This window comes from Chiloscyllium plagiosum, unplaced genomic scaffold (assembly GCF_037043375.1).
Source record: "Chiloscyllium plagiosum isolate Xiang-an unplaced genomic scaffold, Cpla_swu_hap1 HiC_scaffold_37, whole genome shotgun sequence".
NCBI classification, from domain to species: Eukaryota; Metazoa; Chordata; class Chondrichthyes; order Orectolobiformes; family Hemiscylliidae; genus Chiloscyllium; species Chiloscyllium plagiosum.
In genome coordinates this window covers 26,235,945-26,248,400 of record NW_028270175.1, presented here as the reverse complement: position 1 = coordinate 26,248,400, position 12,456 = coordinate 26,235,945, and the positions used below count along the sequence as shown (strand labels likewise).

The following is a 12,456-nucleotide window of genomic DNA, read 5'->3' as shown; positions in this document are numbered from 1 at the left end:
ACCATGTTAGCCAACTTCCAGTCTTCCAGCACCTCACCTGTGACTATCGATGATATAAATATATCAGCAAGGGACCCAGCAATCACTTCCCTAGTTTCCCACAGAGTTCTAGGGTACACCTGATCAGGTCCTGGGGATTTATCCACCTTCATGCGTTTCCAGACATCCAGTCCATCTCTCAAACAAGTTTCTGTAATAGATATGATGTCCTAATCCCATGCTCTTAAACATTCCATGAGTTCATCAGTCATACCTCTAAGACAACTTGTATTAAAATAAATTCAATTTAGTTCTTCAGAGTTATGACATACTCAGACTCTCTCTTGTCTTTCTTATCTATTTTTACATTCAGAGCCTCACTTCACATTGAGAACCTTCCCCATCAATCTTTCTATTTACACTGACACTTAGAATTCCTCTCTCTCAGTATAAAGTCTTCCTTAATGGAATGAGCAAATCTCTCCGCTAAGATATTGGTCCCTTTCCAGTTTAGGTTAGACCCATTCTTTGTGAACAGGTCTTTTCTATCCCAAAGACATTCCAATTGTCCAAAAACCTGATTCTCTGAACAAACACCACCTCTTCAGCTATTCATTTATTTCCTTTATTCTTTTGTTCCTTCCCTCTTTTGAGTTTGGCATTGGGAGTAAACTAGAAATTACTTTTCAGGTTCTAGTTTTTAAATCTTCTACATAACCTCTTAAATTCACTTTGTTCTGCTTTAGTTTTTTCCTTAAAAATGTCATTCCTACCAATGTGTACAATAATTTCTGGCTTCTCAATGTCACCTTTAACAATATAGAGTCATAGCGTTGTACAGCACGGAAACAGACCCTTCAGTCCAACTCCTCCATGCCGACCAGACACCCTAACCTAACCTAGTCCTATTTGTCAGCATATGGTCCATATCCCTATAAATCTTCCTATTTATATACCCATGCAGTTGGGTATTAAATGCTGTAATTGTACCAGCCTCCACCCCCATTTGAATTGTTTAGAGATGTCCTTAATCCTAGCACCGGGAAAGCAACAAACCATCCTAAAGTTATGCTCACTGCCACAGAATCTCCTGTCTATACCCCTGAGAGGACAGCCCCCTATAACAATAATTCTATTAAGTTTTGTCAAAAGCTGTCTAACGTACAAATTATTCCAAAGGTCCAATAACTGACTGCATCTTCCTCGGAGAGACTATCGTCTTTAATAGTTTCAAAACCTGAATATTGATTTGATAGAGGAATAGCCACTGGAGACTTTTGAACTACCTTGTTACTTTTCCTGACAGTCACCCATCTATTTGACTGATCCTGTTGGGTAATAACTTTTCTAAATCCTTTGGTCATCTTACTCTGTACCTCATACATGCCCTTAATAACATTGAGCCTAAAACAAAAGGAACTTGCAATAACACCTGACATACAAAATAAACCTTTCATTACCTTCAGAAAATAATGTTAAAATGGAAAAAGAAATGAGAAATATATACACATTAAACATATAAATCTTAAATAAAATCAACCATTTAGCAGATAAACTGAACAAAAAAGACTCCCGTTCAATAAATTCCCCAAAGAGAAAAAAAATCTTCTCCAGAGCCAACCACGTATAAGAGGCAGAAGCTCAGAGCCCTGTTCAAGGACCTTACCACAAGCAGAATTTTGCAACTTTTGATCTCCAAAAGCAGCCTGTTTCCTTGTCAAATTTCACTGTAAAATGGAACTACAGGAGAAATACGTTTGTCCCCTTTTGATGTTCATACAGCAGGAATGATTAGACACTTATCAGGGTCAATATTTGTTTAAGATATTTCTTCCAATTTAAATTCCAAAGAATGTCTTATGAAAAAGTCCCTACCCCTACTTCCAAGGCCTGTCACATTCAATTTTTTTTGCTTGTCCTGCCATGCATCTTTCTCACCCCTATAAAGCCCTGTTTTGTATAGTCATTCTCTATTCTACATCAACTGATGATACCAGATATACCTATATTAGGGGTTGTTACTGACTATTTGCCCTTCAAGAACAGTGACTACTCCAGCTGTGCCAGATACAATGGAATTAATATCATTGGAACAACAATGGTACAATAAATGGGCACTAACACCTCAAACACACTTCATCAAAGGGAAATCATCGAATTTACACTTTGCATATATTTCTTAAATACCCAGAGCAAGTGACTAACTAGGAATCTAATCTAAATTAAAATAGCTGCTTGTACATTTCTCAAGAATTCCACTCCACAGTGTGAACAGAACCTATAGGGGTCATAAATGGAAACACAACCAGATATTATACTGTCTTCAATCAAAGTTCCTACAACAGCTTTCTATGAGGGGTCAAGGAACAACAAACGGACTTGGAAATGGAGGCAAATTGCTCCTCTCCTTAATTCAGGAGTGCAGACAGCAGAGTCCCATCAGATCAGGGCCTGAACCTGGTCTGAATGGCTCCACACGACAAGAGACAACACCTTAACCTAACGAACCACTGCAGTTAAAATGTTTGCCAAGCCTTGGAACTGACAACACTGCATCAAGCATCCCAAACTCATAGAAATTTATTGAACTCAACGTTGAAAAGACTGGGAACAGCCCAGTTAATACTGATGTTTGAAAGAAAACTTCACAGTAAGACACAAAATAACAATTGGAAACACAGTAATAACTGGGAATAATTTGCACTTAGACAGAAAGCATAGGGAAAATGTATAACAACCAAAGCTGTGACAGACAGAAAAGGTAATGGGGAAGGGAATTAATATTAATGTGAAAACAATTTTTAAAACAAAATTAATTGTCAATGTGGTTCAACTCAAGCTTACTTTAGAATAGAACTCTTCAAGTTATATTATATGTACATTGCTAGAGTTTTGTATGCTTTTTAGGACTATGTTACAGACTGATTCATTTCCCCATTACTGATGGACTCACTCTCCTGATGCAGTCATGTACTGATGCTCACTGACTGACATTGCTGCATTCATGTTTATAGAAGAGGATGTCTCTGAGCCTTCTCATCTTCAATGCAGCAAACTGACGTTCCCATAGCAACGTCCAGCACATAACTCTTCAGTCCACATCCAGTTACTTACCCACAAACTCTCTTTTTCACACTGAGCCACAAACTAAACGGTTGTGAGGGCTGCAGGCTCCTTCCGGTACAAGCAGGGGATTCTGAGATATTAGCAACGCTGCAGCGAAGCTCTCATGTGTTTTGAAGCCTCTTACTTGTCTCCATGGTAACTGCTCAGGCAGTCAGCACATTGTGGAGAGTGAGGCTGTACCTTTGGGACAGTCTAAACCAAAACCATGCCTGGGGCCAGTTGCATAACTAGAAAGTTGGGAAGGTTTTCATCTAAATACTGCACAGGGGCAAGGGATTAGATTTGGACAGATGTCATAATGGTGTGCTGTGCCTCAGTTATGTTGGGCATTGGCAAGACAACACCTGGAATGCCGTGCACAGCACTGGCCTCCTTATGTAAAGGAAGACATAAATGTTGCTGGAAACAACGAAGGGATACCTGGAATGGACATGTCTCATGAGAGAATGTTGGACAGGCTAGGCTTATATAGAGTCAAAGAGGTGTACAGCATGGAAACAGACCCTTCGGTCCAACTCGTCCATGCAAACCAGATATCACAACCCAATCTGGTCCCACCTGCCAGCACCTGACCCATATCCCTCCAATCCCTTCCTATTCATATACCCAGCCAGGTGCCTTTTAAATGTTGTAACTGTACCAGCCTCCACCACTTCATCTGGCAGCTAATTCCACACACGCACCACCCACTGCGTGAAAAGTTGTCCCTTAGGTCTCTTTTATACCTTTCCCCTCTCATCCTAAATCTACACCCTCTAGTTCTGGACTTCCTCACTGCAGGGAAAAGACTTTGTCTATTTATTCCATCCATGTCCCTCATGATTTTATAAACCTCTATAAGGTCACCCCTCATCCTCCGACAATCCAGGGAAAACAGCCCCAGCCTATTCAACCTCTCCCTTTGGTCAAATCCTTCAACCCAGGCAAGATCCTTGTAAATCTTTTTTGAACCTTTTCAAGTTTCACAACATCCTTCTGATTGGAAGGAGACCAGAACTGCACGCAATATTCCAAAAGTGGCCTAACCGATGTTCTGTACAGCCACAACATGACCTCCCAACTCCTGTAAGTAAAAAGTGAACTTGAGTGAAGCACACACAAGATCTTGAAGGGTTTCGATAAGGTGAGTGTGAAAATTATTTGTCCAGTTTTGTCCAGTGGAAGAATCTAGAAGTAAGAGTCACTGTTTAAGAATTAGGATCACCCATTTAAGATAGATGGTGGCAAATGGGGGGTAGCAAATGTTATTCCCTTGTTTAAGAAAGGGAATAGGGATAATCCTGGGAAGTACAGACCAGTCAGTCTTACGTCAGTGGTGGGCAAATTTTTGGAGAAGATGCTGAGAAACAGGATTTATGATTACTTGGAAAACCATAGTTTGATTAATGATAGTTAGTATGGCTTTGAGAGGGGCAGGTCATGCCTCACTAGCCTTACTGAATTCTTTGAGGATGTGACAAAACACAGTGATGAAGGTAGAGCAGTGGATGTGGTGGTACATGGATTTTAGCAGGGCGTTTGGTAAGGTTCCACATGGTAGGCGCATTCAGAAAGTAAGAGATGAGGGATACAGGGAAATCTGGCTGTCTGGGTGCAGAATTGAAAGACAGAGGGAGATTGGTGACCAGTGCTGTTCCACAGGGATTTGTTCTGGGACCTCTGCTATTTGTGATTTTTATAAATGACCTGGATGAGTAAGTGGAAGGGTGGGTTAATAAGTTTGCTGAAGACACGAAGGTTGGTGGACTGGTGGATAGTGTGGAGGGCTGTTGTAGGTTGCAACGGGACATTGACAGAATGCAGAACTGGGCTGAGAAGTGGGAGATGGAGTTCAACCTGGAAAAGTGTGAAGTGATTCATTTTGGAAGGTTGAATTTGAATGCAGAAAACAGGGTTAAAGGCAGGGATCTTGGCAGTATGGAGGAACAGAGGAGTCTTGGGATCCATGTCCACAGATCCCTCAAAATTGCCACCCAAGTTGACTGGGTTGTTAAGAAGGCATATGGTCTGTTGGCTTTCATTAGCAGAGGGATTGAGTTTAAGAACTGCCAGGTTATGATGCAACTCTATAGAGCCCTGGTTAGACCACAGTTGGAATATTGTGTCTAGTTCTGGTCACTCATTATAGGAAGGGTGTGGAAGCTTTAGAGAGGGTGCAGAGGAGATTTACAAGGATGCTGAAGAAAGGTTGAGGGAGCCTAAGGCTTTTCTCATTGCAGCAATGAAGGATAAGAAGTGACTTGATAGAGGTGTACAAGATGAGGAGAGGCATAGATAGAGTGAATAGTCAGAGACTTTTACCCAGGCAGAAATGGCTATCACAAGGGGGCATAATTTTAAGGTAATTGGAGGAAGGTTTAGGGGAGATGTCAGAGTCGGTTCTTTCCACAGAAAGTGGTGGGTGCATGGAATGCACTGCCAACAGTGGCGGTAGAGCACCACTAATTCAGATTAGGGACATTTAAGCAACTCTTGGATTGGCACATGGATGATAGTAAAATGAAGGGTATGCAGGTTAGCTTGATCTTAGAGTTGAATAAAAGTTCAGCACAACATCAAGGGCCGAAGGGCCTGTAGTGTGCTGTACTGTTCTATGTTCTATGAAGAAAATGTTTTTTTTTTCATCAGAGGAGTGGCAGTCTTCAGAATGCTCTTCCTCAGAAAGATGGTGGAAGATCTTGAATATTTTTAAGACCAAGCTGGATAGATTCTCAATGAGCAAGGTGATGAAATGTTATCGGGGGCTGGGCAGGAATGTGGAGTAATCAGTTCAGCCATGTTCTTATTGAATGGTGAAGTAGTCTTAAAGGCCCTACTCCTGCACTGATTCGCATGTTTGTAAGCGCATACTTAATATATTTAAGATTGTTCAATTGGAGCTGAAAGTCAACCACAGCAGGCTCTTTTATTCCTGATGAAGGGCTTTTGCCCGAAACTTCGATTTCGCTGCTCCTTGGATGCTGCCTCAACTGCTGTGCTCTTCCAGCACCACTAAACCAGAATCTGATTTCCAGCATCTGCAGTCATTGTTTTTACCTCAAGAGGTCACACAGTCTACTCCTGTTTCTATTGAATGTTCTTTTGTAGCCCAAAACCATTATACCTTTTAAGAGCTGCACTGTCTCCCTTTCTGTACTCATCCCTTGCTGGAGTTCAATTCCATGGCTTTTCATGTTTGACATTTAATTAGAAACTACCTTTTAGAGGCCTGCCACATTATGGTTAAACTGTTAACATGCAGCAATCTGTTAGAAATTCAAGATCTGTTTTTCTCCCCCTGAAATGGTTCAGAAACATCAAAGCCATGAATTCCTGCAGACTTTACTGAGGGAGGTCTCTGAATTATTTTTGCCACCTCATTCCGGTCCCCCTGCCCCCACAATCCCTGCATGCCCAGATGGTAGAGTGTCTCTCATTGCTTTCCTCTCAAAATTTCCATACCAATAGACCCTGCCATTCACTGGAACATCACCGGCCTCCCTGAGAGGCTGCCGCCATGGCAACCAAGCAAAGCATTGTGTTGCTCCTGAATATGTGAAAAATCAGGGTGGGGAAAGGCTGCTGGAGGAACTGAAAGTCAGCTGATTGCTGGGAAGTATGAAAACAAGGTTAGGATCAAGCAAAGGACTCTAAGCTTTCTGCATACAGGCTGAGGGAGGGGATTAGTGGGGATTAACATCCTGGAACTCCTGCCCATGAGTGCTGTGCAAACAAATGATCAGTGAGCCCAAGAATAAAATAATTTGGCACATGAAGGGAAAAAATCTTACAGAAGATTCGGATAATTCAGGGAATTTTCACAACCCTGGATGGCTCTGTGGAAGGCAGGCATAGATTGGATGGGGTGAACAGGCAATAATACCTCTATGGTTAGTTTTTTTTTTACACAAGTAAAATCCAACGCTTTGTTTTTGTTTTGAACTAAAACCTGTCACGTCTCCAAGTTTTGATTTTTTTAAATTTTCTCTCCCTCCCCTGCTGAAGGTGGCAATCACCAGATTCCACAGTCAGCAAATACCCTCTGGTATCTAACTATTCTTCATGCCTGTGATTTGGCCATGAAGATCTTTGGTCAAAACAGACCTTACATCCAAGCCCTTAATCCTCACTCACTCAAATGGGCGAGTGGTGGTATATTGTTAGTGTCACTAGTTTATTCATCCAGAACCCCAGGCTAATGGTTAGGCAAGCCCTCCAACCACAAGGGATGAACTCAGATTTGGTAAAAACAATGACTGCAGATGCTGGAAACCAGATTCTGGATCAGTGGTGCTGGAAGAGCACAGCAATTCAGGCAGCATCCGAGGACAGGCAAAATCGACGTTTCGGGCAAAAGCCCTTCAGATTTCTCCAGTTTCCTCATTTCCCCTCCCCCCACCTTGTCTCAGTCAAATCCCTCGAACTCAGCACCGCCTTCCTAACCTGCAATCTTCTTCCTGACCTCTCCGCCCCCACCCCCACTCCGGCCTGTCACCCTCACCTTGACCTCCTTCCACCTATCGCATTTCCAACGCCCCTCCCCCAAATCCCTCCTCCCTACCTTTTATCTTAGCCTGCTGGGCACACTTTCCTCATTCCTGAAGAAGGGCTTATGCCCGAAACGTCGATTCTCCTGCTCCTTGGATGCTGCCTGACCTGCTGCGCTTTTCCAGCAACACATTTTCAGCTCTGATCTCCAGCATCTGCAGTCCTCACTTTCTCCTCAATGGTTAGGCAACACAGGTTTAAAATGCACTGTGACAGATGGTGAAATTTAAATTCAATAGTTCAAAAAATTCTGGAACAGATCCTCAAATGGTGACTATGTAACCAATATCGATGATAAAAGCCCATCTGGTTTTCCAGTGCTGTTCAGGGAAGGAAATCTGCCATCCTTAACTGGTCTGGCCCACATGTAACTCCAAACCCAAATTAATGGGGTTGATTCTTAACTGCTCTCTGAAATGACTGAGAGAGCTAATCAGATCCACAGCAGTCAGTGACACCCACATTCCCTCCGTGAATAAACAAACACAATGCCTGATCTACTGACCAAGAGCAAGACTATTGTGATATCCTTAATTCCAAGTAATCTATGTCACTGAATGCAGGATTGGTTTGGACAGGTAGTGGGTGAAACATAGATCATTGCCTTTAAGGAAAGGCTGGATAAACATATGAAGTAGAGGGTAGTGAGTGGCTCAATAGTTAGCACGGCTGCCTCACAGTGCCAGGGATCTGTGTTCAATTCCACCCTGTTTGAGTGGAGTTTGCATGTTCTCCCTGTGCCTGTGTGGGTTCTCTCACTGGGTGAAGATTGCTCCCACAGTTCAAAGATGTGAAGGTTAGGTGGATTGGCCATGTTAAATTGCCATGAAGAGGGGAGGCCATGATGGGTTAGTCATGGGTAAAAATCCCTCATGTAGGGTTGTCTGGATGGGAAACTTTTTGGAGGGGTTGTGCAGACTTGATGGGCCAAATAACCTCTATCTGCACTGTAGGGATTCTAAAATAATACAGGGCTGAGAGGCAAAAGTAAGGCAGCAGGATTATTTTGGGTAAAGGGTCAGCACTGATTTGATGGTCCAAATAGTTATCTTTGTTTCTGAAACTTGCTCTGGTTTATCCTCAGGTTAAATAGACATAAAGTCAGATTTTACCTAAGAACCAATAGAAGCTTATTCAATTTCAGGCCTTCAGATTTTATGGAAATATTTTGTGGCTTGTCTCTCTCAGCATGGGGCAGCAGTGGCTCAGTCGTTAGCACTGCTGCCTCACAGCACCAGGGACCTGGGTTCGATTCCAGTCTCAGACAACTGTCTGTGTGGAGTTTGCACATTCCCCCTGTGTCTGCAGGGGCTTCCTCCAGGTGCTCCAGGTTCCTGCAGGTTAGACAGATTGGCCATGGGAAATTGCTGTGTAGTGTCCAGGAATGTGCAGGATAAGTGAATTAGTCATGAGGAAATACAAATTCAGGGATGGATAGGATGCTCTTCGGAGAGTCATCAAGGGGCTGAATGGCCTGCTTCTACATTGTAGCGATTCTATGTTATATGTTGATGATTTCCCTTACAATTTGTGTATGTGTGTTATAGTGGCTTGAGACAAGCCTCCAACTCTACTGTATCAGCTAGAACTCCCCTAGTCTCTATGGCTCAGTACCTTATTAAGCATCACAGCAACCAACACGGCCTAATGGAAAACTTGAAAGTGAAACCTAAAACACAAAGATTATTCAGGCCGATACTGCGGTAGCTTGGAATGGGAGGTGTTGCAGGCGTATCGCAAGTCAATGCCTTAAATTGGAAGTATTCAGTGATGCTAAAGCTCAGGTTCTATACTAAGGCATGTTGAGACATGTTGATGAGTTACTCAAGAGGGAAGGCAAGCCCAGGCAGGCTGACTGCTCCTGGGCCACTGCCACCATTTGCCTTGTTAATGAAATCTAAGCACATTCTGAACAGACGATGAATCCGCATCACCAGCGTAAACACAGTTTTCCATCCCAAGCAAGGTGCCAGGTCATGGGGCAAGCACGATGAGTGGGAGGACAACTTGCTACAAAAGCATCTTCCAGACACACCAGCGTCAACAAAACAAAACCCAGGCTGAAGGGTCAAAACCACATTTCTTAAAAGGAAGAATTGAACAATACAGAACCTTTCACCAGCTCAATCCCTAAGTATTTTACTGTCAATTAAGATTGTTTTTGGGAATGTAGTCTGTTTTACTGAAGGAAACCCGGCAACCAAGTTGCGTACAGCAAACCACCACCAGCATTAGTGACGTGATCATTTGTGTCCTTAGGTAAGGGATAAACTGGAGAAGGTAGTCATGCTCTTCTTTAACATAGTGTCATGGTTTTTTTTTAAATCAACATGAGAGAACCTTAGCCTAATGTACCAGGCAAAGGACAGCACCTCCTATAGCACGGCACTCACCCAATATCACCGTAAATGTCACCCTAAATGGGTGCAAGACCAAGAAAAGGCAGAATTGTTGAACAGGTATTTTGTGTCTGTCTTCACTGTGGAAGAAAACTTCTCAAAGATAAATCAAAAATCAAGATGTGAAAGGAAGTAAGGGACTAGGGATAAGGTCTTGGGCAATCTCTTAACCATAATAACTAAAGTCCAGAGGACCTGATGCCCACATCCTAGGCTCTTAAAAGAAGTAGGTGCAAATATAATTTTGATATTGGTTATTAAAAAGGGTTTCCTCATCCAGACTGTGGTTCATGACACCTCGGAAGAGGTCATGAACCATGAGTTCTTGTAAAGCTAGCCCGATCTCCTGTGGGATGCTCAGAGCCGCCTATCCCAAATAGAGCCGGTTTGGTCAGGTATATGATCAACTCATGACCTACATAAACCCACATCCTTATCTTTCATTAATGATAAATGAGGGCATGAGGAATGAGCTAGGATGGAATGCTGGCCACTATTTATAGATGTGTACAGAGTCTAACTGTCTCCCTGAAAATCCACTACTTTATCAGCATTCCTGCACTGTGGCTGGATGGAAATCCTGGGGCTTCCTATGAAACAGAACAGTAGATTCACCATATGGATTCCCAGCAGTTCAAGGTGTCCCACTGTGAATTCAAAGGCAGCCTGACCCTGGTGTCGCCACGAAACAACCACATGTTCTATGTGAGCTGGGTGATCTTTGGACCAAATACTTTGCAGTAACTCCGCCCAACCTGTCTCCAGTAGAAAATATGTCCTTTCAGGTTATGTCAATCCTCATGTGCCCTTGGTTCACCTACCCGCTCACTGATGGCATTGTATTTAATCGCCAGTTCATCTCGCTCAGCTCGGCTCTGAGCCAGGAGGTCCTCCACCCGGGATAACTCCTGTTGCAAGATGCGATTCTCTTCTTGAAGAGGCAGCACAGATGTCATCTCCAGGGACAATGCTACAGCAGAGAGAACCAACATCAAAAGGGGTGTGTAAGATTAATTAGCCAAATCAAATGGGGGTGCAAGGACAAAGGACACTGGCTACTTCTCACAATTCCTGGAGTTAATGGATACTAAATGCAAGACTGTGTACTTAACAGCATCAATGCATTCTGCAATGCATCATTGTATTCAGCAGAGTAAGGATTACTCATTGTCTTACTGTACAGAATTACTATTTATTTAAAATGATGTGTTAAACACTAGGCAGCGTCCAACGTTATGCTTTATATAGCAGAGTAAAAAATAAAATCAAAAAGTCATAGAGATATACAGCACGGAAACAGACCCTTCGCTCCAACTCATCCATGCTGACCAGATATCCCAACCCCATCTAGTCCCACCTGCCAACACCTGGCCCATATTCCTCCAAACCCTTTCTATTCATATATCCATCCAGATGTCTCAACCATTTCCTCTGGCAGCTCATTCCATACACGTACCACTCTCTAAGTGAAAAAGTTGCCTGGTGGGTCTCTTTTATATCTTTTCCCTCTCACCCGAAACCTATGCCCTTTAGTTCTGGACTCCCCCCACCCAAGGAAAAAATTTTGTCTATTTATCCTATCCATGCCCCTCATAATTTTATAAACCTCTACAAGGTTACCCCTCAGCCTCCGAAGCTCCAGGGAAAACAGTCCTAACCTGTTCAACCTCTCCCTAAAGCTCAAATCCTCCAACCCTGGCAACATCCTTGTACATTTGTAATTCACTGTTTAGTTAACATAGTAAGATCACTCTCTAGTTAACAGTGTTCAGCAGTTTTACTCCATGATTCTATGGCTGCAAAAGCTTATAGTTTGAATGAGTCAGTAAGGAGCTGGTCTTTTACTCTGTTGGTTCTTCTTGTTCTTACCTGATTTCTCCTCTTCCTTCAGGTTTCTGGTGACAATTTCTCGTATTTTGGCAGAAAGACTGGTCAGAGGAGAATCCTCAGTATCTCCTCGAAATAAAAAGTCTTTCCCGTTATCTGCACTCTGCACCGTGCTCTGTAATGTCTGTCAAACAAATGGAAAAACCTGTCAAAGTTCAAGGTTTGTGTAAAATTCGGGAACGGGTGCCAGTTGGTGTAGTTGTGGGTATGTTCGCTGAGCTGGGAAGTTGATTTGCAGATGTTTCGTCCCCTGTCTAGGTGATATCTTCAGGGCTTTGGAGCCTCCTGTGAAGTGCTGTTGTACTGTGTCTTCTGGAATTTATTTGGTTCCATCCTGCTGCTTCCAGTTGCCAATTCCAATAGTTTGTTGCAGTGGCCGGTATATTGGGTCTAGGTCTATGTGTTTGTTGATGAAGTCTGTGAATGAGTGCCACGCTTCTAGACTTTCTCTGGCTGTCCTCTGTTTAGCTTGTTCTATTATCGTTGTGTTGTCCCAGTCAAGTTTGCAGTCCGTGTCATTTGTGTGTATGGCTACTAG

The 12,456-nt window shown here is 42.9% G+C and overlaps 1 protein-coding gene across 7 annotated transcripts in view; it reads right to left on the bottom strand.

Annotated features, from left to right (window-relative positions):
* Positions 1 to 12,456, bottom strand: part of crocc (ciliary rootlet coiled-coil, rootletin) — a 99,134-nt gene that overhangs the window by 68,167 nt on the left and 18,511 nt on the right. For all 7 annotated transcript variants that reach the window (XM_087980511.1, XM_087980508.1, XM_087980510.1 and 4 more), the window contains exons 2-3: positions 11,901 to 12,042; positions 10,853 to 11,001 (exon numbers count right to left, since the gene is read on the bottom strand). In XM_087980511.1, coding sequence (XP_087836637.1) covers positions 10,853 to 10,987 — 135 coding nt within the window. In that variant the 5' untranslated portion in view covers positions 10,988 to 11,001; positions 11,901 to 12,042. The remainder of the gene's footprint in view (positions 1 to 10,852; positions 11,002 to 11,900; positions 12,043 to 12,456) is intronic.